The sequence below is a fragment of the Trachypithecus francoisi genome, unplaced genomic scaffold (assembly GCF_009764315.1).
Source record: "Trachypithecus francoisi isolate TF-2019V2 unplaced genomic scaffold, Tfra_2.0 Contig01558, whole genome shotgun sequence".
Taxonomy (NCBI): domain Eukaryota; kingdom Metazoa; phylum Chordata; class Mammalia; order Primates; family Cercopithecidae; genus Trachypithecus; species Trachypithecus francoisi.
This window is the reverse complement of record NW_022681440.1, coordinates 6,827,778-6,852,560: the sequence shown is the minus strand read 5'-3', so window position 1 is coordinate 6,852,560 and position 24,783 is coordinate 6,827,778. Positions and strand designations below refer to the sequence as shown.

General features: G+C 46.8%; 1 protein-coding gene across 1 annotated transcript in view; it reads right to left on the bottom strand.

The window, feature by feature from the left end:
* Positions 1–3,187: 3,187 nt before the first annotated feature.
* LOC117063666 overlaps positions 3,188–24,783 on the bottom strand; it is a 29,947-nt gene continuing 8,351 nt past the window's right edge. The window contains exons 3-4 of the mRNA XM_033177502.1: positions 5,166–5,437; positions 3,188–3,636 (exon numbers count right to left, since the gene is read on the bottom strand). Of these exons, the coding sequence (XP_033033393.1) occupies positions 3,550–3,636; positions 5,166–5,437 (359 nt within the window). The 3' untranslated portion in view covers positions 3,188–3,549. The remainder of the gene's footprint in view (positions 3,637–5,165; positions 5,438–24,783) is intronic.

The window sequence follows — 24,783 nt, the reverse complement described above, 5'->3', positions numbered from 1 at the left end:
GTTTGTCTTGCTTTTCATAAAGTTTATCATTTCTGTGTATATTATTAAGCAATATCATATGTTATGGTTTGTGAACTGTACATGGAATAGCAGTGTATTTTTCAGTAATTTCCTTTGTTCACTATAATTTTTCATTGTTGATGCTTCTAAGTGCAGTTCATTTTCACAGCTGTATCATATTCCACAATGTGACTATGGCAGCTTTTTTCTTTGGTAGAGGTGTATTTGGATGGCTTTCAGGTGTTTTCTATTTCTACAGTCACTGCCTAAATATTCTTGCCCATATGTGTCTCTTGGAGAAGACAGTGCAAGGGCATTTCTGGGGCAGACATGCCTGAGAAGGCAAGTGTGAGGTCACAGAGGGGCGTGTCTAGCTTTTTATGAAATGCAGTTTCTTAACAGGAGCAACAGTAGTGGATACTTTGCCAGCAGTTGATCTTTTCCTCCTTTTGGATTTTTGTGCCTCTGTTGAATTTGTTTCTTGAATTATTGGATGTATCCACAGTACTATGTTTACTTATATTTTGTAACTTTTTGCACGTGGACTTATCTTCCTTGGAATTTTATGTGGGGAGATATTTTGAGAACAGGGTTGCATTGTTTCAGCAAAGATGTTCACTCACACGGGGTAGAGGTGAAGTTAGCAGCCGCCTGGTGCCACGTCGGTTTGACCCATGCTCTTCAGTCCTCCAGCATGAACTCCTGGAGGACTGTTTCTCATCGGTTCTCAGGGTCAGTGGTTTTCCCTCCACCCAGCACCAATGCAGGGACAAGTGCTCTCCTTGCTGCTCCTGCTCTGAGGTGGGCTTTTATTTGAAGTCTAAGATGTCAGATTTCTGACCTCATTTTGGAGAGACATCCGGTTTTGTTTCTGATGCCCCATCCTCTGTGCAACTGTCCAAACAGAAAAAAAATTCCACTTTGGTTCCTGCCAATTCTTTATTGACTGCTGTGGATTCCATCCTTCAATGCCAGCCCAGTAATGCATTTACAAAGATGCATTTTTGTAGGTTTTACCCAACATCTCAGTTGTTTTTGTTGGGAAAGCTATTTAGTGTCCCTTATGTTGAAAGTTGGAAGCGCCTGGCAACACCATAGGTGAGAGAGCTGCTCTTCCCCCTTTTCATCATCTTCATGCTGGGTCCAGGCCTTCTTCGCTCTGTGATTAAGATGCCACAATGGACCAGGCATGGTGGCTCATGCCTGTAATCTTAGCGCTTTAGGAGGCCAAGGTGGGTGAATCACCCGAGGCCAGGGGTTCAAGACCAACCTTGCCAACATGGTGAAACTTCGTCTCTACTAAAAGTACAAAAAATTAGCCTGGCATAGTGGTGGGTGCCTGTAATCCCAGCTACTCTGGAAGCTGAGTCAGGAGAATCGCTTGAACCCAGGAGGTGGAGATTGCAGTGAGCTGAGATCGTGCCATTGCACTCCAGCCTGGGCAACAGAGTGAAACTCCATCTCAAAATAAATAAATATATAAATAAATAAACAAAAAAATGAATAGTTGCTATGGCCTCTGAGCTGCTTGCTCTGCCTCTGGCATCCGTTCTCATGCCCCACATTAGCAGAGATGCACTCACACCCAGTGGGAAGGCACGGTGACTGAAGGACTATTATTATTAACAAGAAAGACAAAATTATTCTGAGGATAATGTAATACTTCTGTTTCCTAAAAATATTAAAATGCTCTGATAAATTATTAGAACAACATTCAGTTTAGCACTCATGTTCAAAATGATCACCAACTTTAATATGCCAACAGTAGCCAGACTAAATAAGAAGAGGGAGTGAGGGGGTCCAGGCCTCTGCAGAGAGGGCAGGAAGGCCGACTCACTCTGCAGCTTCCTGGTCCATCATCGTTTTCTGTGGTGAGAGCCTGATGGAGCCTGGCCCTCCCTCTCCTGCCTGGGGCCTCCAGCCCAGTCTCAGGGCTGGGCAAGGAATAAACCCCATTTAGGTCATTTCCTCACTTGACCTTCTTCTGGGCTGAAACGCATTTGCTTTCCAAGTGCTCATCAGAGAGCCGCACATAGAAGCCCTTGTTTTCTCCCCACTGCTGACTGATTCTGGGTTCGGGGACGTCCCCGTTTCCCTGGCTTCTTGGACACTGCATCTTTGGCTTTCACTCCAAGATTTTGACCTCAGTTAAGGATTCAGAAACTCTCTTTTTAAACTTTATTCTCAGATTGGTTTTTTAAAAGTCAGGCCAAAAAAAAAAAAAAGACACATAAAGTGGGTGAGTCAAGTGTGAGTGTAAAGTTCCGAGGATGAAGCCGAACACGCACGAACCTCTGTCAGGGCGGTGTCTGTGCTCAGGAGTCATATTCAACCCAGAGCTTCCCAGGACCCAGACCCTAAACAAAAGAAAAAAAAGGAGGATAACAGAACTAAATGCTAAGATTCTCCATAAAGTCCCTTTTTTTTTTTTGGTGAATGGGTTTTCCCCTTAATTTCTAGGCGATTGACATCACGGAAATAGAACAGCAGCATCTTCTACCTGCATGACTGAGCTTTTTCAGGTGGGCAGAATAAACCAGGACAGTATACAGATCAGAGGGCAGGTTGGCAGGTGTGGATGGCCACAGAGGACGTGGGATGATCCTAAGGAGCCTTTCTACCATGATGTGTATGGGATGCAGGAAGGGGACGAGAAGCAGGCAGGGAGACAGAGAGAGGAGGGGAGAGTGAGGGGAGAGAGAGAGAGAGGAAGGGGAAGATAGAGAGGGAGAAAGGGAGGGAGGGAGAGACAGAGAGAGGGAGAGAGAGAGAAAGTGATGGAGGGAAGGACAGAGAGAGGGAGAAAGAGAGGGAGAGAGAGAGGGAGGAAGAGAGAGAGGGAGAGAGGACCAATTCACCACTTTTGTCCAAAGAACCACGCCAAATGTCTGGAGCCCGAACGTACCTTCTCTAAAGGGTTGTGGAGCATATTGTTTTTGATTCCCTTATTCCTGCAGTTCTTTTAGAACATGACCATCCTCTGACTGTTCTATTCTTTTCTTTCTTTCTTTCTTTTTTGTTTAAATACACTCCTATGATTTGAGCTTGTTTTTCTATCTTGTAAGCTATATCCTGGCAACATTCCAGGAATGATTCTAATTTTATTGGCAGTGGATCCTTAAATTTCTTCCTACAAAATAGGCTTCTGGAACCCTTCCCTGGAGATGGCTAATTTCAGAACATGTTTATGAATTCCTGAGATTCTCATTCAGAGTTAATTATTTTCCCCTGACTTCTGCTCATTGCTTCATGAGGATTTGTCTTAATTCTCTGTAGGATGAGGGAGCCATCTTCTCTGGAACCTGCAACCTTGTTTACAGGGGCTGGTGTGTGTGTGTGTGTATGTGTGAGTATGTGTGTGTGTACGTGCATATATTCACATGCACACACACACTCACTTAGGAGGTTAAGCAAACTTCATTAGTATTCCTCTCTTTCAAAACTGAACACGCAGCAGGAAGGTGAAGCCCTGGGCACTGGGCTGGCTTCCTGGTTCAGTGACTCCAGGCTCCCAGCCCGGGAGACAGGCCCCGCCTCATGGACTTACCCCTAGCATTTCTCTGTCTCAAAGGACGCTGGCCAGCTCTGTGGTGGGAGCAGCCTAAAAGTCCCTGGGATCTGGGAACTTTTTTCATTCTGAAGAACAAGAAAAACAGAGACACCTGGAAAAGCTTTGAAGGAGGAGTGGCCACGTCACCTGGTAGCATGTACATGTCTGCAGGGCCCAGCTGAGTTCTGGGGGATGAAAGGTGGTTCCAGGAAATGGTGACCTGAGGAACAGGTAGGGGCTGGGAAGGTGGGACCTCCTCTGGGAAGACCATCGAGAAAGCAGGACATGAGTGGTGGGGGCAGAGTTGCGTGAGGGAGCTGGCAAGTGCCGGGCAGTGTCCAAGAAGAGTGTGGGGGAGCTGGATGGGTGGGGGCAGCCAGAGCAAAGAACAGGTGTAGACAGCAGGTGAGAGAGCAGGTTGGGGGAGCAGGTGGAGGAAGCAGATGAGAAAGCAGGTTGGGGGAGCAGGTGGAGGAAGCAGAGACAGCAGGTGGGGGGAGCAGGTGTAGACAGCAGGTGAGAGAGCAGGTGGGGGAACAGGTGTAGACAGCAGGTGAGAGAGCAGGTGGGAGGAGCAGGTGGAGGAAGCAGGTGATAGAGCAGGTGGGGGGAACAGGTGTAGACAGCAGGTGATAGAGCAGGTGGGGGAATGAGTGTAGACAGCAGGTGATAGCAGGTGGGGGAGCAGGTTGAGGAAGTGAGTGACAGGTGGGGGGAAGAGGTGTAGACAGCAGGTGAGCGAGCAGGTGGGGGGAACGAGTGTAGACAGCAGGTGATAGAGCAGGTGGGGGGAGCAGGTTGAGGAAGTAGGTGAGTGAGCAGGTGGGGGGAACAGGTGTAGACAGCAGGTGATAGAGCAAGTGGGGAGCAGGTGGAGAAGCATGTGAGAGCAGATGGGGGAGCAGGGAGGAAGCTGGTGAGACAGCAGGTGGGGGAACAGGTGTAGACAGCAGGTGAGACAGCAGGTGGGGGAACAGGTGTAGACAGCAGGAGATAGAGCAGGTGGGGGAGCAGGTGGAGGAAGCTGGTGAGACAGCAGGTGGGGGAACAGGTGTAGACAGCAGGAGATAGAGCAGGTGGGGGGAGCAGGTGGAGGAAGCAGGTGGGGGAACAGGTGGAGGAAGCAGGTGGGGGAACAGGTGGAGGAGCAGGTGGGGGAGCAGGTGGAGGAAGCAGGTGGGGGGAGCAGGTGGAGGAAGCAGGTGGGGGAACAGGTGGAGGAAGCAGGTGGGGGAGCAGGTGGAGGAAGCAGGTGGGGGAGCAGGTGGAGGAAGCAGGTGGAGGAAGCAGGTGGGGAAGCAGGTGGGGGAGCAGGTGGAGGAAGCAGGCTGACAGCTGGGCAGGTGTCTCCTCAGTAGGACTCTGAGTTTCTACTGTGGACTTTGCGGTGAGGTCAGTGGGAACTACGGAGGGTGTGAGAGAGAGTGTGTCCTGATGCTGGGAAGCTGGGGTTTCTCCACTGAGGCAGGCGTTGCTGGGAAGGTCAGGCCAGATCTCCCTGCCCCTGGGAGCCCATGGGAGGCCAGGACAGACCCGCTATCTCTGTGTGGAACTAGAGCTTAGGGCCTGATGTCAGTGCAAGGCTGTGCCTCTACCGGCAGACCTTGAGGCTCACTTCACTCCTCTCAGGGAGCAGAGCGGTCAGGTGCTCCCTGGTGGGAGGCCTGGGACTTTCCACCACAGGACCAACCCACAGGGGCTGATGGCTGGCAGGAGAGGCCAGTCCTGCCTCCGCTCCAGGGCTGCTCTCCCCCCAGGTCAGCTGCTTAGTCATCCCCGCACTGGACTTCCTTGTATGGCCAGAAGAGGAACTGGAGGGTGGCGCAGGGCTGACTGACCCCCGGGACCCCTCCAGCGTCTGGGGCTCAGCTGGGCAGATTCCAATTCCTGGAGGAGAAAGGAGAGCACTTAAAAGAGCCTCAGGCAGCTTGCTTCCAATAGAGGAGAGCCGGGTGGGCTGGGGACCAAGTGTCCAGGAGTGACAAGTACCCCTGAGTTAGTCAGTGAGCTGTGTGAACCTCTTGGTAGGCAGTGACCAGCATCTTTTTGTTTAATGTAATGCAATAGAACAAAAAATACCTGAATGCGTCACATTTAGTAAGAGTAACAACCGCTTTGTGAAGCTGATTTCAGTCTGTGTGTGGGTCAAATTAGATTCATTTCTTTGTGTGATTCATGATTTTAAAAAACATTGAATCATATTTAAAAGAAGGTATTAAAATATTTTGAAAGTTTCTTACTGATTGGGGAAAAGATCCATCTGTTTTCTCTCTGTCTCTCTAGCTCTCTCTCTCCCCGTCCCTCCCTTCCTCCCACCTTTCTTTGTTGTGAGGAGGATGCCTCCTTGTTACTTCGTTACTTCTTTTACTTCTTCTTCTTTTTTTTTTTTTTTTGAGATGGAATCTGGCTTTATCGCCCAGGCTGGAGTGCAGTGGCTCAATCTCTGCCTACTGCAAGCTCCACCTCCCTGGTTCATGCCATTCTCCTGCTTCAGCCTCCCGAGTAGCTGGGACTACAGGTGCCCGCCACCACGCCTGGCTAATTTGTTTGCATTTTTAGTAGAGTCAGGGTTTCACTGTGTTAGCCAAGATGGTCTCGATCTCCTGACCTCATGATCCACCCGCCTCGGCCTCCCAAAGTGCTGGGATTACAGGCGTGAGCCACCGTGCCTGGCCTCATTACTTCTTTAGGCTGGGGCCAGATCCCAAATGGTCCATTTGTAAGACAAACAGCAGGGTGGACGTGGCACTGTGCTCATAAGGGAAATGCCAGATTCATCCCCCAGGCATTTCGAATAGACTTTACCCCATCACGATGCCAACCTTTTTGAGGATGGGGGCTGTGTTTCTTTGCACAACGTTAGGTAGGGACCCCATTGCCCCTATATCCTGCCTCAAACATGGGGCGTCTTCAATCAGTGTTAGCCGAAATGTGTGTCCTTTCCATGTTTATCGTATTGGAACAAATGGGGCTCTAGACATCTTTCTTTTGCTGCATTCCCTAGCTAGCTGGACAAATTTGGAATTTAGAAAATATATACATATAGAGGCCGGGCATGGTGGCTCACACCTGTCATCCCAGCCGTTTGGGAGGCCAAGGTGGGCAGATCACCTGAGGTCAGGAGTTTGAGACCAGCCTGTCCAACATGGCGAAAGCCCATCTCTACTAAAAATACAGAAATGACCCAGGCACGATGGTGGGTGCCTATAATCCTAGCTACTTTGGAAGCTGAGGGAGGAGAATTGCTTGAACTTGGGAGGCAGAGGTTGCAGTAAGCTGAGATCGCACCACTGTAATGTAGCCTGGGTGATAGAGTGAGACTCCATCTCAAAAAAATATATATAGATATAGATATAGATATAGATACACACACACACACACACACACACACATATATATATATATATAATTCTTTAAAAAAAAATTTTTTTTGAGACAGAATCTCACTCTGTTGCCCAGCCTGGAGTGCAGTGGCATAATTATAGCTCACTGCATCCTCGTTCTCTTGGGCTCATGAGATCCTCCTTCATCAGCCTCCTGAGTAGCTGGGACTACAGGTGTGCACCACCATACCTAGCTAATTGTTTTTTATTTTTAGTAGAGACAAGGTCTCACTATGTTGCCCAGGCTGGTCTCAAACTTCTGAGCTCAAATGGTGCTCCTGCCTCAGCCTCCCAAAGTGCTGGGATCACAGACATGAGCCAACATGCCTGGCTTGAAAAGCAATTTCAAATAAATAAGCTTTAGATACATGTTACCGTGACTCTAATATTGAGAAAAACAGAAATCCTTGCCTAGCTAACTTTGGACTTCTTTAATTTCAAAAAGTCTGGTAAGCTCCTTGCCATGAGAATGAGGAGTGCCCAGAATCCCCACCCAGCCCAGCTTCTATGGAAACCTCAGCCACCCTCATGCTCACAGGGACCCCGTATCTCACTGCAATCCAAAAGGCTGGGACTGTGCATGCATGGGACACAATGCTAGGAAGCTTGAGGTTCAGCTCAAGATGCTAACTTCAACCCTTGGGAATTAGTGTCTATCTCTCTTCCTCACCTTCTAAGCCCTGCTGCTCAGAGCCTGGCCTGCGATCTGCACTGGGCATTCTGAAAGGGGCAAGACAGAGGCAGGAATGAAGGCTCCCCAAGAAATGCTGAATCACAAACTTCATTTAAACAGGACTTGTGGGGTGATCCTTATACGTAGTAAAATTTGAGAAACACTTTAATCGCTTCTTATTATCGATTACGAAGTAACCTAAACTTTTTTAAAAGGCCCTAATGTTTACATAACATTACTCTCTGACACCCTGTGACGTCTTTCTCCCCTTCTTTCTCTGGCAGGTGTGTGCTTTGTGCTCCTGCTCCTCACCACACGATGGCCCCAGAGCCCTACGAAGCCTGTACATGAGTCCAGAGGCCTAAAATGCTTCTCTCAAAGGTTGTGCTGATTTCCTGATTAAAAGATTAAAAGAGCTGGGCACAGTGGCTCATGCCTGTAATCACACCACTTTGCGAGGCAGCAGCAGGTGGATCACCTGAGGTCAGGAGTCAGAGACCAGCTTGGCCAACGTGCTGAAGCCCCATCACTACTAAAAATGCAAACATTAGCTGGGCGTGGTGATGTGCGCCCTGTAATCCCAGCTACTCAGGAGGCCGAGGCAGGAGAATGGCTTGAACCCAGGAGGCAGAGGTTGCAGTGAGGCGAGGTCGTGCCATCGCACTCCAGCCTGGGGACAAGAGCAAGACTTTGTCCAAAAAAAAAAAAAAAAAAAAAAAAAAGATTAAAAGTGAATCATTCCCACAAAGAATAGATTTGGATATTTTCCCAGAAATGTTCTCTTCCAAACCTGTACATGTTTACAGGTCCCCGTGACATAAGGCTTTTGATCACTTTCAGTGCAATGTGCTCTCTGATATGCGATATGGATTTAAAATTAGTCACAACCAACCTATTATAAGAATGCACTCTCCTTTAGGACATGGACATTTGAGGAACCACCTCTGAGCTCAGTATTTTAGCATGAATCTACCTTCAAATCTAAAAAAAAATTATTGTATATTTTTGAGCCCGAAATAGGACAAAAAATGTTTGGTTTCTTGCCATTGCATTAGTATTCTTTTTGTCCTGGCTTAGAGCTTTACTGCGGAATAACTGGTGCATAGTAAACTGCACATATTTAAAACCTACACGGTGAGAAGTTCTGACTTATCTCCCATCAGCGAGACTTAGACCACAGTCAGAAAAACGAGGCTCCTATCACCCCAGAGTTCTCCTGTGCTCGCTTTCCGCAAGTCCCTCGCTGGGAAGAGCGCTTCCTGTCATCATAGATGTGTCTGCATTTTCTTGAATTGTGCAACATGGAATCATACAGTGCCCACTGTTCTGCTGCCAGCTCTTCTTGCTCAGCGTGATGTGTTCAAGATTCAGCAACGCAGGCTGCATCAGCCGCTGCTGCCTTTTCGTTGCCGAGCCGTCCTCCATTGCACTGATACGTCCTGACTGGTTTAGCCGTTGGCTTGCTGGTGGATATCTAGGTCATTTCTAGGTGTTAGTTGTCACAAATAAAGCTACAATAAATATTAGTGTGCAAATATTTGTGTAGAAATAGACTATCATTTATCTTTTTTTCTTTCTTTCTTTCTCCTTCCTTCCTTCTTCTCTCTCTCTCTCTCTTTCCTTCTTTCTTTTCCTTTCTTTTGAGACAGGATCTTGCTCTGCTGCTCAGGCTAGAATGCAGTGGTGCAAGTATGGCTCACTGCAGCCTTGACCTCCTGGGCTCAAGCAGACCTCCCAGGATCAAGCAGTCTTCCTACACCTCCCTAGTAACTGGGACTACAGACACATGCCACGATGCCTGGCTATTTGTTTTTTAATTTTTTAATTTAATTTAATTTTTTTTTGTAGAGGCAGGATCTCCCTCTGTTGCCCAGGCTGTTCTCAAACTTCTGGGCTCAAGCAGACCTCCTGCCTTGGTCTCCCAAAGCACTGGGATTACAGGCATGCGCCACTCTGCCCAGGTGCTATCATTTCTTTTACAGAAATATCTAGGAGGGAAATGATGAGGTTCAATGGAAGGTATATTTGTAATTTGTAAAGAAATGTCCAAACTGTTTTCCAAACTTGTTGTACCATTTTACATTTCCACCAGCAGTATCTGAGAGTTCCAGGTGTTTTACATTCTCACCAGCACTTGGTAGGGTCACGTTTTGATATGTGTGTGTGTGTACTGGTATTTCACCTGGCTTTCAACTGTATATCCCTGATTACTCTGATATTCAGCACATTTGCATGTGCTTATTGCCATCTGTGTGTCACCTTTAGAGAAATGTCTGTAAAAAATTGTTGGCCCATTTTTGACTTGGAATGATTGTTTTCTTTCTTATTTTTTTCATTTTTAATTTTTTTTATTATTATACTATAACTTCTAGGGTACATGTGCACAATGGCCAGGTTTGTTGCGTATGTATATTAGTGACATGTTAGTGTGCTGCACCCATCAACTCGTCAGCAAACATCAACTCGTCATTTACATCAGGTGTAACTCCCAATGCCACCCTCCCCACTCCCCATAATAGGCCCCAGAGTGTGATGTTCCCCATCCCCAGTCCAAGAGATCTCATTTTTCAATTCCCACCTATGAGTGAGAATATGCGGTGTTTGGTTTTCTGTTCTTCCGATAGTTTGCTGAGAATGATGGTTTCCAGCTGCATCCATGTCCCTACAAAGGACACAAGGTCATCCTTTTTTATGGCTGTATAGTATTCCATGGTATATATTCCCTGTGATCCAGCCTGTTTCTGATATTGTGAGTAATATCATCTCCGCCTTTGGTAATTATGAACTCTTTCACAGATGGGTGTATGCCCCCAGTGCGTATCGGGAATCGTCTCATCCTCTTCCTCCCTGAATATGAAGAACAGTATCGCAGGAGTGTTTCTACTCCCTGCGATATTGGGTGTCATATCCTGCTCTCCCACGCGGAAATTGAAACAATATCACTGGGAGCATGTACACCTTTTGTGATCTTTAAAGCAGTATCATCCTCTCCCTGGTGGATATCAGGAACAAGTATTAATTATTAATAATAAATATAATAAATTAATAGTAATTATCAATATTAATGATCACAAGAAAGATAGTAAAAATTCATACTGGTTTAAAATGTTAATGATTTGTACTAATAATAGTAATATCACTATTAATAATAAAATAATGATATCAGCCATTAATGTTACTGAAATCAATACAATGTGATGCTGGTAAGAAAATAAGTTAGTATAAGGGACTAATAATATTAAGTGACATTAATATTAATAATTTTAAGCGTGCATAATCGTGTATTTAAAATCATTATCCATAATAATGGGATCATATTATTAGTAAAATTGATAATTATTAAAATCGATCATTGATATTCAATGGTCATATTATTACTCCTAATACCACAGGGAGTGTACACCTGCCGGTGATGTAGTTCCTAATATCCAGGGACGGAGAGCATGATTTTAGTTTTAATATCGAAGTAGGTGTACACTCACCCTGTGACGCTGATCCTAATATCCAGCGGGGTAGAGGATGACATGACTCCCAACATAGCAATGAATGGACAGCCACCTGGTAATATTGCACCTAATATTCCCAGAAGAAGCCTACGCTGTTACTCCCAATATCGCAGGGAGGGTACAGCTCTTCTGTGATATTGTTCCGAGTAGCTGGAGGAGGACAGAAGGATGATAATTCGCAGGCTGTGTCCACCCGCCCTGTGATATTGTTATTAACATCCTGGAAGGGAGAGGGTGATATTACATTCCATACAGCAGGAGGCGTACACCCAGCCTGGGACATTGTTCCTAATATCCATGGAGGGGAGAGGGTGATATTACTCTCACTATGGAAGAGGGTGTACATCCACCCTGTGACACTCGTCTTAATATTCCAAGGCCGAGAGTTGGATATTACTCCCAGGATGGCAGACAATGTACAACAACGTGTGATACTCTTCCTGATATCCGGAAGGGGAGAAGATGGTATTAATCCCCATATGGCAGAAGGTGAAAACAAACTGTGATATCCGTGAGACACTCCCCACGATGAGGGGACTAATAGCCCATCTCTCTCCCCACTGGCTATTGGGAGCCCCATCGCCTGGGAGGGAGCCACCCCCAGCCATACAGCCCCCAGCAGCCGCCCCGCCAGGCCCCCCAGCGACTGGGGAACCATCGACGGGGGGGTGAGCCACCCTCCGTGATCCGGGCCCCCAGCAGCCGCCCCGCCCCGCCCCCCAGCAGCTGGGGGCCCCCGATCGCCTGTGTTGGGAGTCATATCATACTCTTCCCCCTGAATATTAATTACAGTATCCAGGAGTGTGTCTACTCCCAGCGATATTGCGTGTCACATCCTCCACTCTCGCGTGGAAATTCGAAGCAATATCACTGGGTGCGTGTACACCTTTTGTGATATTTAAAGTAATATCATCCTCTCCCTGGTGGATATCAGTAACAAGTCTATTAATTATTAATATTAATAAATATAAATATTAATACTAATAATCGCTATTAATAATAAACTTCGTAAAAATTGAGTGGTTTAAAATGTTAACGATTTGGAATGGTAATTAATATTAATATCACCATTAATAATCAAATAATGATATCCGCAATGAATGTTACTTAAATCAATACAAAGTGATTCTGGTAAGGAAATAATGAATAGTATTAGGGACTCATAATATTGTTAAATGACATTAATATTAATAATATTAAGCGTGCATAATCAGGTACTTAAAATAATTCTCCAAAATTAACAGTGGTATCCTTAGTACCATTGATAATTATTAAAATCGATCATTGATGTGTAATAACCATATTATTACTCCTAACACCACAGGCAGTGTACACCTACCAGTGATGTTCCTAATATCCTGGGACGGAGAGCATGAATTTAGTTTTAATATTGCAGTAGGTGTACACTGACCCCGTGACACTGATCCTAATATCCAGGGAGGTAGTGTATGACACGACTCCCAACATAGCAATGAATGGACAGCCACCCGGTAATATTGCTCTTAATATTCCCGGAAGAAGCCTATGCTATTGCTCCCAATATCGCAGGGAGGGTACAGCTCTTCTGTGATATTGTTCCCAGTATCAGGAGGGGAAGAGGATGATAATAATTCGCAGGTTGTGTTCACCCGCCCTGTGATAGTGTTATTAATATCCTAGAAGGGAGAAGGTGATACAACACTCCGTACAGCAGGAGGCAAACACCCAGCATGGGATATTGTTCCTAATATCCATGGAGGGCAGAGGCTAATATTACTCCCAATATGGCAGAGGTTGTACATCCACACAGTGACATTCTTCTTAATATTATAAGGCCAGGAGATTGATATTGCTCCCAGTATCGCAGACACTGTACAACCCCGGGATATACGCTTCCTGATATCCGGAAGACAAGACCATGGTATTGCTCCTCAAATGGCAGAAGGTTAGGGCTGCCCCAGCGCAGGTGAAGAGTCGCATGCCCGCGCATTGGGGTGGGGGTGGGGTCCCGTCGCAGGCACCCAGTGGGCCTGAGGGGGCGTGGTGCAGGCGCAGAGAGGCACGCCGCGGGGGGGGGGGGGAGCGGTGCAGAGAGGGGCGGAACATCAGTAATCTGAAAAGCTGGGTTCGGGTGCCTCCTGCTTACAGCCGGGCACTACAGGGCCCTCTTGCTCACGGTGCTGTGCAAGTGCGCCCCCTGCCGGCAACTAGAGCAACTGTTTCTTTCTTACAGTGGTGGCCAGTCCCCCCTGCTGGCGCTGGGGCACTGCAGGGTCCTCTTGCTCGCAGTATAGTGACGGCCCGCTGCCTGCTGGCAGTTGGGGATATTGCAGGGCTTTCTGGGTCACAGTGTAGTAGCAGCACTCCAGATGCTGGCAGCTGGGGGCACTGCCTGGCCCTCTTGCTCCAAGTGAAGTGGTGGCTGGCTCCCCAGCTGGCAGCTGGGGACACTGCTGGGCCCTCTTGCTTGCCTTGTAGTGGGGGCACGCCCCTTTCTGGCCGCTGGGGGCACTACAGGATCCTCTTGCTCACAGTGGAGTGGCAGCACACCCCCTGCTGCCAACCAGGACACTGCAGGGTCCTCTTTCTCATGGTGTGGTGGCCGTGCGCCACCTGCTGGCAGCTAAGGACACTGCAGGATCCTCTTGCTCACAGTGTAGTCGTCGTAGGCCTCCTGCTGGCAGCGGGGGACACTGCCGGGCCCTCTTGCTGGTAGTGTAGTGGCAGCACACCACCTGCAGACAGATGGGGGCTATGCAGGGCCCGCTTGCTCCAGGTGTGACGGTTGGCGCCCCCTACTGACCGCCTCCTGCACCACTTAAAGTCAGAGCGCCAGTTATTAAGTGCTACCAGTTCTGGAAATTCAAACTGAAACGGAGCTATTACTGGGGAGAGCTGATGTCCCAATTCTTTTCCAACTTGGAAGAAAGATTTTCACCAAGAGGCAGTACAAAGATGGCAGACCTCATTGAAAAAAATGCAGTGTGAAGAGCTTACTGTAGAAAAATAGGGAGGAGTAGGCTGATCATGCAGGAAAGCAGCCTAAGAGTCCTGTGCAGGGAATTTTATTTTGGACTTCTTCACAGTCCTGCCTCTGTCTCAGGTCTGCCCGTTTTCTTTGGTTTTCCTGCTACTGCCTTAGGTCCCCAACTTGCCCCACTTAGGCTTGTGGGACCTCCTCACTGTTGGTTGAGGCACATGTGTGGTGATCGATCCGAATCCACTCTGGCACCAGGCTCCTTCCCGCCATCCCAGGCAGGCTGACAGTGGTCACATTTGTACCTACTGTGCCTATCTCTTTTGAATGTCCTTCTCTGCTCTAATCTGTACTTACGGTGCCAGGTTTCTTTTAAGAATGCTCCCTTTGTCCTTATCAGCATGTAGCCAGCAGTATTGTGACATTATTACTGCAGAGTGAATGATGACTGGGGCATCTTAAGAGGAGTTCTAGAGTGTTTCTTTCTGCATAGGTACCTCTTCTCCCTCCTACCCACAACTGACAAGTGCCCATCCACTCCAGCATTAGAGATGCCACTAATATGTGAATTTTTGGTGTTCCCTCTAGGTGAGCCTTCTTAGACTTTCCCTTTTCCAGGAGCTCCCCCTCCTGTTCATGTCTAGCTATCTATGTGCTCTAAGAGCCCACTATCCTGTGTCTTTCCCAAAAATAGTAAGAGAACGATTAATGGGAAACCATAGGAAATGATATGCATGTAGATGAAAACTTTACAACTTACACAAATAATCACTCAAAATCTTCCTCACACTAAAAATGCAAAACTACAATTTCTAGAAGAAACTAAGGAAGAAAAGCTATGTGCCTTTGGATTTGGTAATGAATTTTAACAAATGACACAAAAGGTTGATATACACAGAAGAAATGACAATGTGGATTTCTTAATATTTAAAGTTTATACTCTGGGAAAGACCTTGTTAAGGGAACAAAAAGACAAGCCACATATTGAAAAAAAAAATTTGCAAAATACAGATCTGAGAAAGAATTTGTATTCAAAATACATACAAAATTCTTAAAACTAAACAATAAGTTAAACAGCCCAATTAAAAATGCACACAGATCTGAACAGACACCTCACCAAAGACGATCTACAGATGGCAAGTATACATACAAAAAGATGCTTGCTGGGCGCAATGTCTCATGCCTGTAATCCCAGCACTTTGGGAGGCCGAGGCGGGCGGATCACAAGGTCAGGAGATCGAGACCACGTGAAACCCCATCTCTACTAATACAAAAAAAAAAATTAGCCGGGCGAGGTGGCGACGCCTGTAGTCCCAGCTACTCGGGAGGCTGAGGCAGGAGAATGGCGTGAACCTGGGAGGCAGAGTTTGCAGTGAGCTGGGAACACGCCACTGCACTCCAGCCTTGGGGACAGAGCTAGACTCCACCTCAAAAAAAAAAAAAAATGCTCAACATAGTAGATAACTGAAAACCACAATGAGATAGCACAGTTGGTCTGTATCTGTTAGAACTGCTAAACTCTAAAAAAATGACAAACTGCTGGAGGAAAAACAAGAACTCTTTTCATTGGTGGTGGAAGACAGTGGGTAAGACCAGAATATGCCACCCCAAAATATGTCCCTTTTGGCATAATAATTAGTCTAAGCTGATTACTTTGAAAAAAAATGCTAAAAAAGGAAGTTCTGAAAACAGAGTAGAAGTTACCCTTGTGTAAGGAAAATTTACATCTATAAAGGAAATCCCCATTTAAAAGATCTCTCTCTCTCTCTCTCTCTCTTTCTCTCTCTCTCGACACCAACCAAGAAGAGAAGGATGACTAAATCACTAAAGAGTCTTATCAATGGAGAATGCATGGAGTTAAGTCTGTATAAGAAAACTTACCCTTATCTACTGTGCTTTTGCTTGTTACATCCCCACTACTGAGCCTCAAATCTTCTTTCTTTAAGTTGAAGATAGTATTTACACTTGAATTGAAAGCCACCTGTTGGGGATTTACTCATTTTTCCCTGAGTATCTCCCATGTATCCATAAGGTATACATGTTTTTAAACTTGTCCACTTTTTTCTCATTTTAATCTGTAATTTGTTACAGAGGGTCCCATCTAAGAATTCCGTAAAGGTAGAGAGAAAATTATTTTTCTTCCCCTATTACAAGTTGGGCAGTTTTTCCCAAAGCTAAACAAGTCTCACCTTACAATCCAAAAATCATATTCGTAAGTATTTTGACAGCTACTTTGATATTATTTCCAAACAAAAGCTACCATGCAATCATATACAGAAGCCCTATTCATAATTGTTTGGACGAACGGAGGCAAGATGGCGCACTTCCGGGTTCTTCATCCCCCCCCAACTTTTCCCACGCGCGCGAAAATGCAGCCGACGCCCGGGAAGGTGCAGACCAACTGGGCATGCGCCAGGTGACGTCAATCTGAAGAGACCAAGATTTACCTGGTCGCACCTGCGGAACGCCCCCGGACACGCCCGTGCCCCACCTATCGCCCTCCCACTCCCAGAAAAGCCGCTCCGGACGAGTGCCACGCGCAGACTTCCCAGCTTCCCTACTGCGGTCGGGACTGTCGGAATTCCGTCCGAGAGCAGCATGGAGAACTCTGTGGGCCTCACTTGCCAGAGGCCAACAGACCTCTCCTTACCCACCTTCTTCCCCTGAAGCTAGGTGACCAAAATAAACTTGCAGTTTTGCTCCTACCCTTGCCTAGTCGCTGGTTCCTTTGCGCCGCTCTGGTGGTCTTAGAAAAACAAGTCAGTTGGTGCCGAACCCGGGAGGAGACCCCTCCTCGGGGCCCCCAGGGTCTGGGGAGCCTCCTCCTCCTCCTCGCTCCACGCCGCAGACGGACCAGGACCTGAGACCCGCTTCCCTCACTCTCACGGCCTCTCTGGGGTAAGTGCCCTTGTCTCCTCTTTACCTCCCTCGGCCAGAAATCCTGCGCAGGTCCGGGGTCCATTTGGAGCCACCAAGTGGCTCGGGAGACCCGTTCAGGACGGAGACGTCCGCCTGAAGGTAATCTCCACTTAGGCTTCAAGAGCCTCTCGTCTGTCTCTGCTGGTTCCAAAGGACGCTTTGAAGCCAGGCAGGGATCCATTCCCATGTCCATTGGGTCCATTGTGTCGGTAAAGAGGAAACAAATGGGAAACCCCCAGTCCAAATTTCCAAAGAGCACCCCCTTGGGGTGCCTCCTAGCCAATTTAAAAAACCTTACAGCTTGAACAAGACCTTAGGAGGAAGCGGTTAATTTTCCTTTCCACTGTGGCGTGATCGACCTCAGCAATTTCTGCCAGTGGCTAGGCAAGTGGTCTGAAATTACGTACATACAAGGCTTTTGGGCCTTACGCTCTCGTCCCGACCTGTGTAGCCGGTGCTCTTCGGCCCAAGTTATGCTAGCCAAGGACGCCGGCTCACAGGAACCCAAAAAAGAGGAGTCTTCATTCCTTTCTGTTCAGCCGGAGGATCTAGGGTTTCCCTCACTTCCGCCCTATACTTCTCCTCCCTCCGCCCGGACTCCTCCTTCCTCTTCCTTACCTACTAGTAATCCACTCAGTCCCGTGCTTCCTTCGGGGCCCCCAACTGGCTGTCTTGAGTCTCCTGTCTCTGCACACACCCGCTCTAAGTGCCCTGCTGATGCCTCCACTCCTGCCCCACACCCTCCTACAGTGTTAGCGCCTTTGCGAGAGGTGGCTGGGGCGGAGGGGGTAGTCAGAGTACATGTCCCTTTTTCATTGGCCGATCTTTCCAAAATTGAAAAGCGTTTAGGGGATTTCTCAGCTAATCCCACCGTTTACATAAAGGAATTTAGATATCTTTGTCAGGCTTATGACTTAACTTGGCATGACCTCCAGGTTATCCTAACCTCCACCCTAAACCCTGAGGAGCAAGAGTGCATCGTAGCGGCCGCCAGGCAGCACGCCAACCAACTACATTTAACTGATGCCACCATCCCACTAGGGGAGCAAGCAGTACCCTCGGCAGACCCAGACTGGAACTACCAAGCAAACCAGCCTGGGCGCCGTAGGCGAGACATAATGGTTCAGTGTTTGTTGGCTGGTATGCAAACAGCCTCAAACAAAACTGTAAATTTTAACAAATTAAAAGAAATTATACAAAATCCAGAAGAAAATCCAGCCACATTCTTAAATAGGCTGACTGAGGTTCTAACCCAATATACCTGGTTAGATCCGGCCTCCCCCACAGGGGCCACCATTTTGGCGTCTTATTTCATTTCTCAATCAGCTCCTGACATTCGTAAGAAACTTCAAAAGGTAGAGGATGGTCCTCAGGCACCAATACAAGATCTGGTTAAATTAGCCTTTAAGGTCTATAACTCCAGAGAGGAGACGGCTGAGGCAGTGCGACAGGCACGCCTCAAACAGAAGGCCCAACTCCTAGCAGCGGCTTTACAGCCCAGTCGTAACCCCAGACCAGAGAGTACACACTCCGCAGACTCCAAGGCTACGAAAGGAGCCTGCTATAAGTGCGGCAAGGCGGGACACTATGCCAATAGGTGTCCGCAAGGTCCCCGAGCCCCAACGCAGCCTTGCTATAAGTGCAAGGCGTCAGGACATTGGGCCAATGAATGTCCTAAGCCTCGTCCACCAGCAACCCCCTGCCCTGCTTGCCAGCAGGGAGGACACTGGAAGTCTGATTGCCCCACCCTGAGAACAGGTGCTGCGTCTCCACGTGACCCCCTTTCCCAGGATCCTGGGAGCTCCTTCCAGCTCCTACATCTGGACGACAATGACAACTGAAGGTGCCAAGACTCGGGGACCCCCATCACCCTCGCAGAGCCGCAGGTAACTCTCCTGGTAGCGGGTAAGACTATTAATTTTTTAATCAACAGCGAGGCTACCTATTCTGTTTTGCCGTCCTTCTCTGGACCTAGCCTTCCATCCAATATCTCTATAGTAGGAGTAAGCGGAAAGCCATCCACCCCACGAAAAACTCCACTCCTCAGTTGCTGCCTGGCCAACAACTACTCTGCACACTCATTCTTCATTCCCAGCTAAAGAGGGCCCCCACCGGGAACAATCAGTGGACATCAGTTCAACTTCCCCCACTCGCCTCAAACTTACAAAACTTTCTTAACTAGTTCATGCTCCCTGACCCCTGGCGCTTAGCTCGCTTTCTCACCATCTTCTACATAAACCTATCAGACTTTCAATACATAACCCCAGACCCAGATCTACCTCCAGACAATAGTCCAGAGCAGTGGTTCTCCCATCTCCTAACCTTCATTGAACATCTCCAGTGGCAAGGGACACTCCGTGACTACACGGAAAATGAAGTCTCATTTTATACTTATATTGCTGTTTCACTCATACACTCAGACCTTTGCTAGTCTGCCTACTGTATGGCAATTTTTTCTCATCACTGAAACTTGGCCACAAGACAGCCGAACACACTCAGTAGTACATAGCTCTGCCAGTTGCCTTCCTTAAGGCTATCAAACTTCTCTCCACACAATAGAGACCCCTTTCTCATGGCTCGCACTTATCTGCCAAAGGCTAGACTTAACCTACACTGTGAATATAACCAATCTCTCCCACTGCTTCCTCTGTGAGGCTTTAGAAGGCCCCCACCTAGTGGCAGCCCCCTGCCCATGGCCTTCAACACAACTGGTCAAACATCCCACAATTCACTTACACTCCAGGCGTCACTATACCAGAAATCCAAACTGCCCAATCCTTCCTTTCCGTTATTCAACTCCAAATTCATCCTGAGGTAATCATACTCAGGCACCCAATGGAGGCCACACAGCCCCCATTGAAGGCTATTTCTCGTCCAAACTGCCCAATCCTTCCTTTCCGTTATTCAACTCCAAATTCATCCTGAGGTAATCATGCTCAGGCACCCAATGGAGGCCACACAGCCCCCATTGAAGGCTATTTCTCGTCCAAACTGCCCAATCCTTCCTTTCCGTTATTCAACTCCAAATTCATCCTGAGGTAATCATACTCAGGCACCCAATGGAGGCCAACAGCCCCCATTGAAGGCTATTCTCGTGCAACTGATCTCTCTCTAAAACTCTTAACCATACAGCCATTAACTGATCCCTGTATGTCTCCGTGTCCTTGGTCCCCAGTCTAACTTTATACAGCCAGGCAGAAGTAGCAGAGCTTTTCCAGCAACTTTCCATGCCACTACGACACCCCCATAAAAAAAAAAAAAAACGGGCTGTTTTCCTCCCTCTAGTTATTGGAATCAGCTGAAAGCCTGGCCTCCCTGCAGCGCCGAACTACCTCAATAGCCTAAGTAGCTGCCCAAAACAGGCGAGCCCTAGACTTGCTTACAGCTGAAAAAGGAGGCACTTGTCTCTTCCTTGGAGAAGAGTGCTGCTATTATGTTAACAAGTCAGGCCTAGTAGACACTAACATTCAAACCCTCAATAAAATAAAAAAACTGAGATACAAAACCTTACCACCCCAACCTTGCCAGGACCTTCCTTCTGGGTTTTGCCCATATTCCGACAAATGCTTCCATACCTCGTTCCTATACTAATACTGTGCCTTATTTTATTCTTCATCCGTACGTCCAAATGCCAACCATGGGCCCCGACCTTAACGACGCCCCTTAACAGCAGGAAGTAGCCAGACAGACCACGGCGCCCCTTTATCACTATTACCATAAAAGGTTGGACTGTTTGGACGAACGGAGGCAAGATGGCGCACTTCCGGGTTCTTCATCCCCCCCCAACTTTTCCCGCGCGCGCGAAAATGCAGCCGACGCCCGGGAAGGTGCAGACCAACTGGGCATGCGCCAGGTGACGTCAATCTGAAGAGACCAAGATTTACCTGGTCGCACCTGTGGAACGCCCCCGGACACGCCCGTGCCCCGCCTATCGCCCTCCCACTCCCAGAAAAGCCGCTCCGGACGAGTGCCACGCGCAGACTTCCCAGCTTCCCTACTGCGGTCGGGACTGTCGGAATTCCGTCCGAGAGCAGCATGGAGAACTCTGTGGGCCTCACTTGCCGGAGGCCAACAGACCTCTCCTTACCCACCTTCTTCCCCTGAAGCTAGGTGACCAAAATAAACTTGCAGTTTTGCTCCTACCCTTGCCTAGTCGCTGGTTCCTTTGCGCCCGCTCTGGTGGTCTTAGAAAAACAAGTCAATAATGACTAAAGGAAAAAAAGGAATCAGAAAGTCTTACAACAGATGACTGTGTGGGAACCCACTCAGGTATCAAGAGTTGTTATAGGGGCCAGGCACAGTGGCTCATTCCTGTAATCCCAGCACTTTGGGAGGCTGAGGCAGGTGGATCACAAGGTCAGGAGATCAAGACCATACTGGCTAACACTGTGGAACCCTGTCTCTACTAAAAAAAATAATAAAAAAAAAAATAGCTGGATGTGGTGGCGAGCACCTGTAGCCCCAGTTACTCAGAAGGCTGAGGCAGGAGAATGGCATAAATCTGGGAGGTGGAGCTTGCAGTGAGCCAAGATCGTACCACTGCACTCCAGCCTGGGTGACAGAGAGAGACTACATCTCAAGAAAAAAAAAAAAAAACTTGTTTGTTTTATATTTAATAGTGATAACTCTGAAGACATAGTTGTTTTATTACACAAAAAATATGAAATTTATCTTATTTAACTAAGTTATATCCAAATCATGTTAACCTGAAAAACATTTGGATCAGTTCCTATATTTCTAGGAGTTTGGGGAAAATTTATTTATAAATGATTTTTTTTCCCCAAGCCAAGTTAGAATAGAGCACTTTTATAGGATTTTATAAATGAATTTTGCAATGCTATCGAGTTAAGAAAAATCAAATATACAGTACATTAATAGACATACAAACACAAATAGAGATCTCATAGCTTTCATCCTGAAATTTTAGCCACGAATCAGGCATAAATATTCTGATGGTTAATTTTAGGTGTCTGCTTGATTGGATGAAGAGATACTAACATAGCTGGTAAAGCACAGTTTCTGGGCGTTTAAGTGTGAGGCTGTTTCTGGAAGACACTGAGATAAGGAAGATCCACTCTGACCCAATGTGGATGGGCACTGATACGGTCTGACTGTGTCCCCACCCAGATCTCATCTTGAATTGTAGCTCCTATAATCCTTACATGTTGTGGGAGGGACCCTGTGGGGGACGATTGAATCATGGTGGTGGTTACTGCCATGCTGTTCTCATGATCTGATGGTTTTATACGGGCCTTTTCCCCTTTGACTTAGCACTACTTGCTGCTGCCAAGTGAGGAAAGACATCTTTGCTTCCCCTTCCATCATGATTGTGAGGCCCCTCCAGCCATGTGGAACTGTCAGCCCATTAAACCTCTTTGTTCTTTATAAATTGCTCAGACTCAGGTACTTGTTCATAGCAGTATAAAAATGAACTAATACAGGCACCATCCAATTGCTTGAGAGCCCAGATAGAACAAAAAGGAAGAGGAAAGGTGAATTATCTCCTTCTGAAACTGAAACATCCTTCTCTTATCTTTGAATCAGAACTTCAGGGTCTCAGGACTTTGGCCTCAGAATGAGAGTTACACCATTGGTTTAACTGATTCTGAGCCCTTTGGACATGGATCAGCTTTCCTGCTTCCCCAGTTTGGAGACAGCCTATTGTGGACTTTCTCAGCCACCATAATTATGTGAACCAGTTTCCCTAATGAATCTTCTCTCTGTGTTTCTGAAAAATGGAACACGTTTTAATCTTCTTCATATGAAGGCTAAAGCTTTTTTCTCACTAATATTTTTGGAGATTTTTAAGATTTTCAAGATTTTCTTTTGACCCTAACACCTAAAACTAACCCTAACCCCTACCGCTAAACCCTAACTCTAACCCGTACCACTAAACCCTAACCCTAACCCTAACCCTAATCCTAAACCCTAACCCTAGCCCTAAACCTAACAGAACCCCAACCCAAACCCTAAATCCAACCCCAAACCCAACCACAACACTAATGCTAACACTAACCCCAACCCCATCTCTAAAACCATAACCCTAAAATCTTAACCCTAAATCTAACAACCCTAACCCTAACAACACTAACAAACCTAATGTTAGCAACCCTAAACCTAACAACTGTAACCCTGATCCCTGACCCTAACCCTTTGTATAAATATCAAGTGATCCCGAATAGCCAAAATACTCCTGAAAACCAAAAGCCCACTTAGTGGCTCACATTTCTCGTTGTCAAATAATACTGCAAAGGAATAGTCATCAAGACAACATAATATTGGCATAAGGAGACAAATACAAATCAATGGAACTGAATGTCCAGTCCAGAAATAAAACCATACCTCTACAGCCAACTGAGTTTTGACATGAGCCAAGATCACTAAATTCAACAAACGCTGCTAGCATCTGACTACCTACAGTCAGAGGTAACAAACTGTACCATGACTGTACACTTACCTCACAACACAGAAAAAGTAACTCAAAATGGTTCAAAGCCCTACATGTAAGAGTTACAAATAGAAACTCTAGAAGAAAACAGGGATATATCTTCATGACCTTGGATTTAGCAAAGGTGTTGCAGATCTGAAACCAAAAGCACTAGCCACAAAAGAAATAATTTCCTCAAAATTAAAAAATTTTATGCATCAGACGACATTATCAAGTAAGTTGGCTGTGCACTGTGGTTCATGCCTGCAATCCTAGCACTTTGGGAGGCGGAGGCAGGAGGATCACTTGAGTCCAGGAGTTCAAGACCAGTCAGGATGACAGAGCAAAACCCCATCCCTACTAATAATACAAAAATTAGCCAGGAATGGTTGCACATAGCTGCAGTCCCAGCTACTAGGGAGACTGAAGCGGAAGGACTGCTTGAGTCCAGAATGTAGAGATTGTAGTAAGCTGAGATCGCACCACTATACTTCAACCTGGGCAACAGTGCAAGACCCTGTCTTAAAAATAAAAAAAGAATGGGTATGATGGCTCACGCCTATAATCCCAGCAATTTGGGAGACTGAGGCAGATGGAACACTTGAGGTCAGGAGTTGGAGACCAGCCTGGCCAACATGGCGAAACCTTGTCCCTACTAAAAATACAAAAATTAGGGCCGGAAGCGGTGGCCCACGCCTGTAATTTCAGCTCTTCTGGAGGCTGAGGCAGAAGGATCAACTGAGGACGGGAGTTCAAGACCAGCCTGACCAAGAAAAACAAACCCCATCTCGATTAAAAATACAAAATTAGCTGGGCATAGTGGCACATGCCTATAATCCCAGCTACACGGGAGGCTGAGGCAGAAGAATCACTTGAATCCAGGAGGCGGAGGTTGTGGTGAGCCAAGAGTGCACCACTGCACTCCAGCCTGCGGAACAAAGCAAGATTCGGTCTCAAAAAAAAAAAAAAAAAAAAAAAAAGAGAGAGAGGAAGAGAAAAGACAACCCACAGAAAACAAGAAAATATCTGCACATTATATATCCAACAATGGTCTTGTTGACTATAATATATAAAAAATTTGTATAACTCAACCACAAGAACAACCAAATTACAAATGGAGAAAGAGTTGAACACACACTTTGCCAAAAAGACATGCAAATGGCAAAGAAGCACATGAAAAGATGATCAATATCATTATCATTATGGCCATCCAAACTTGAAACCACAACCAAATATTCTTTCACACACACTAGAAAGGCTACAATCCAACAAATGTAAAGTAACAAGGGTTGGCAAGGATGGAGAGAAATCACAACCATTAAATACTATATGTGGAATATAAAATGGTGCAGCCTATTTGTAACATAGT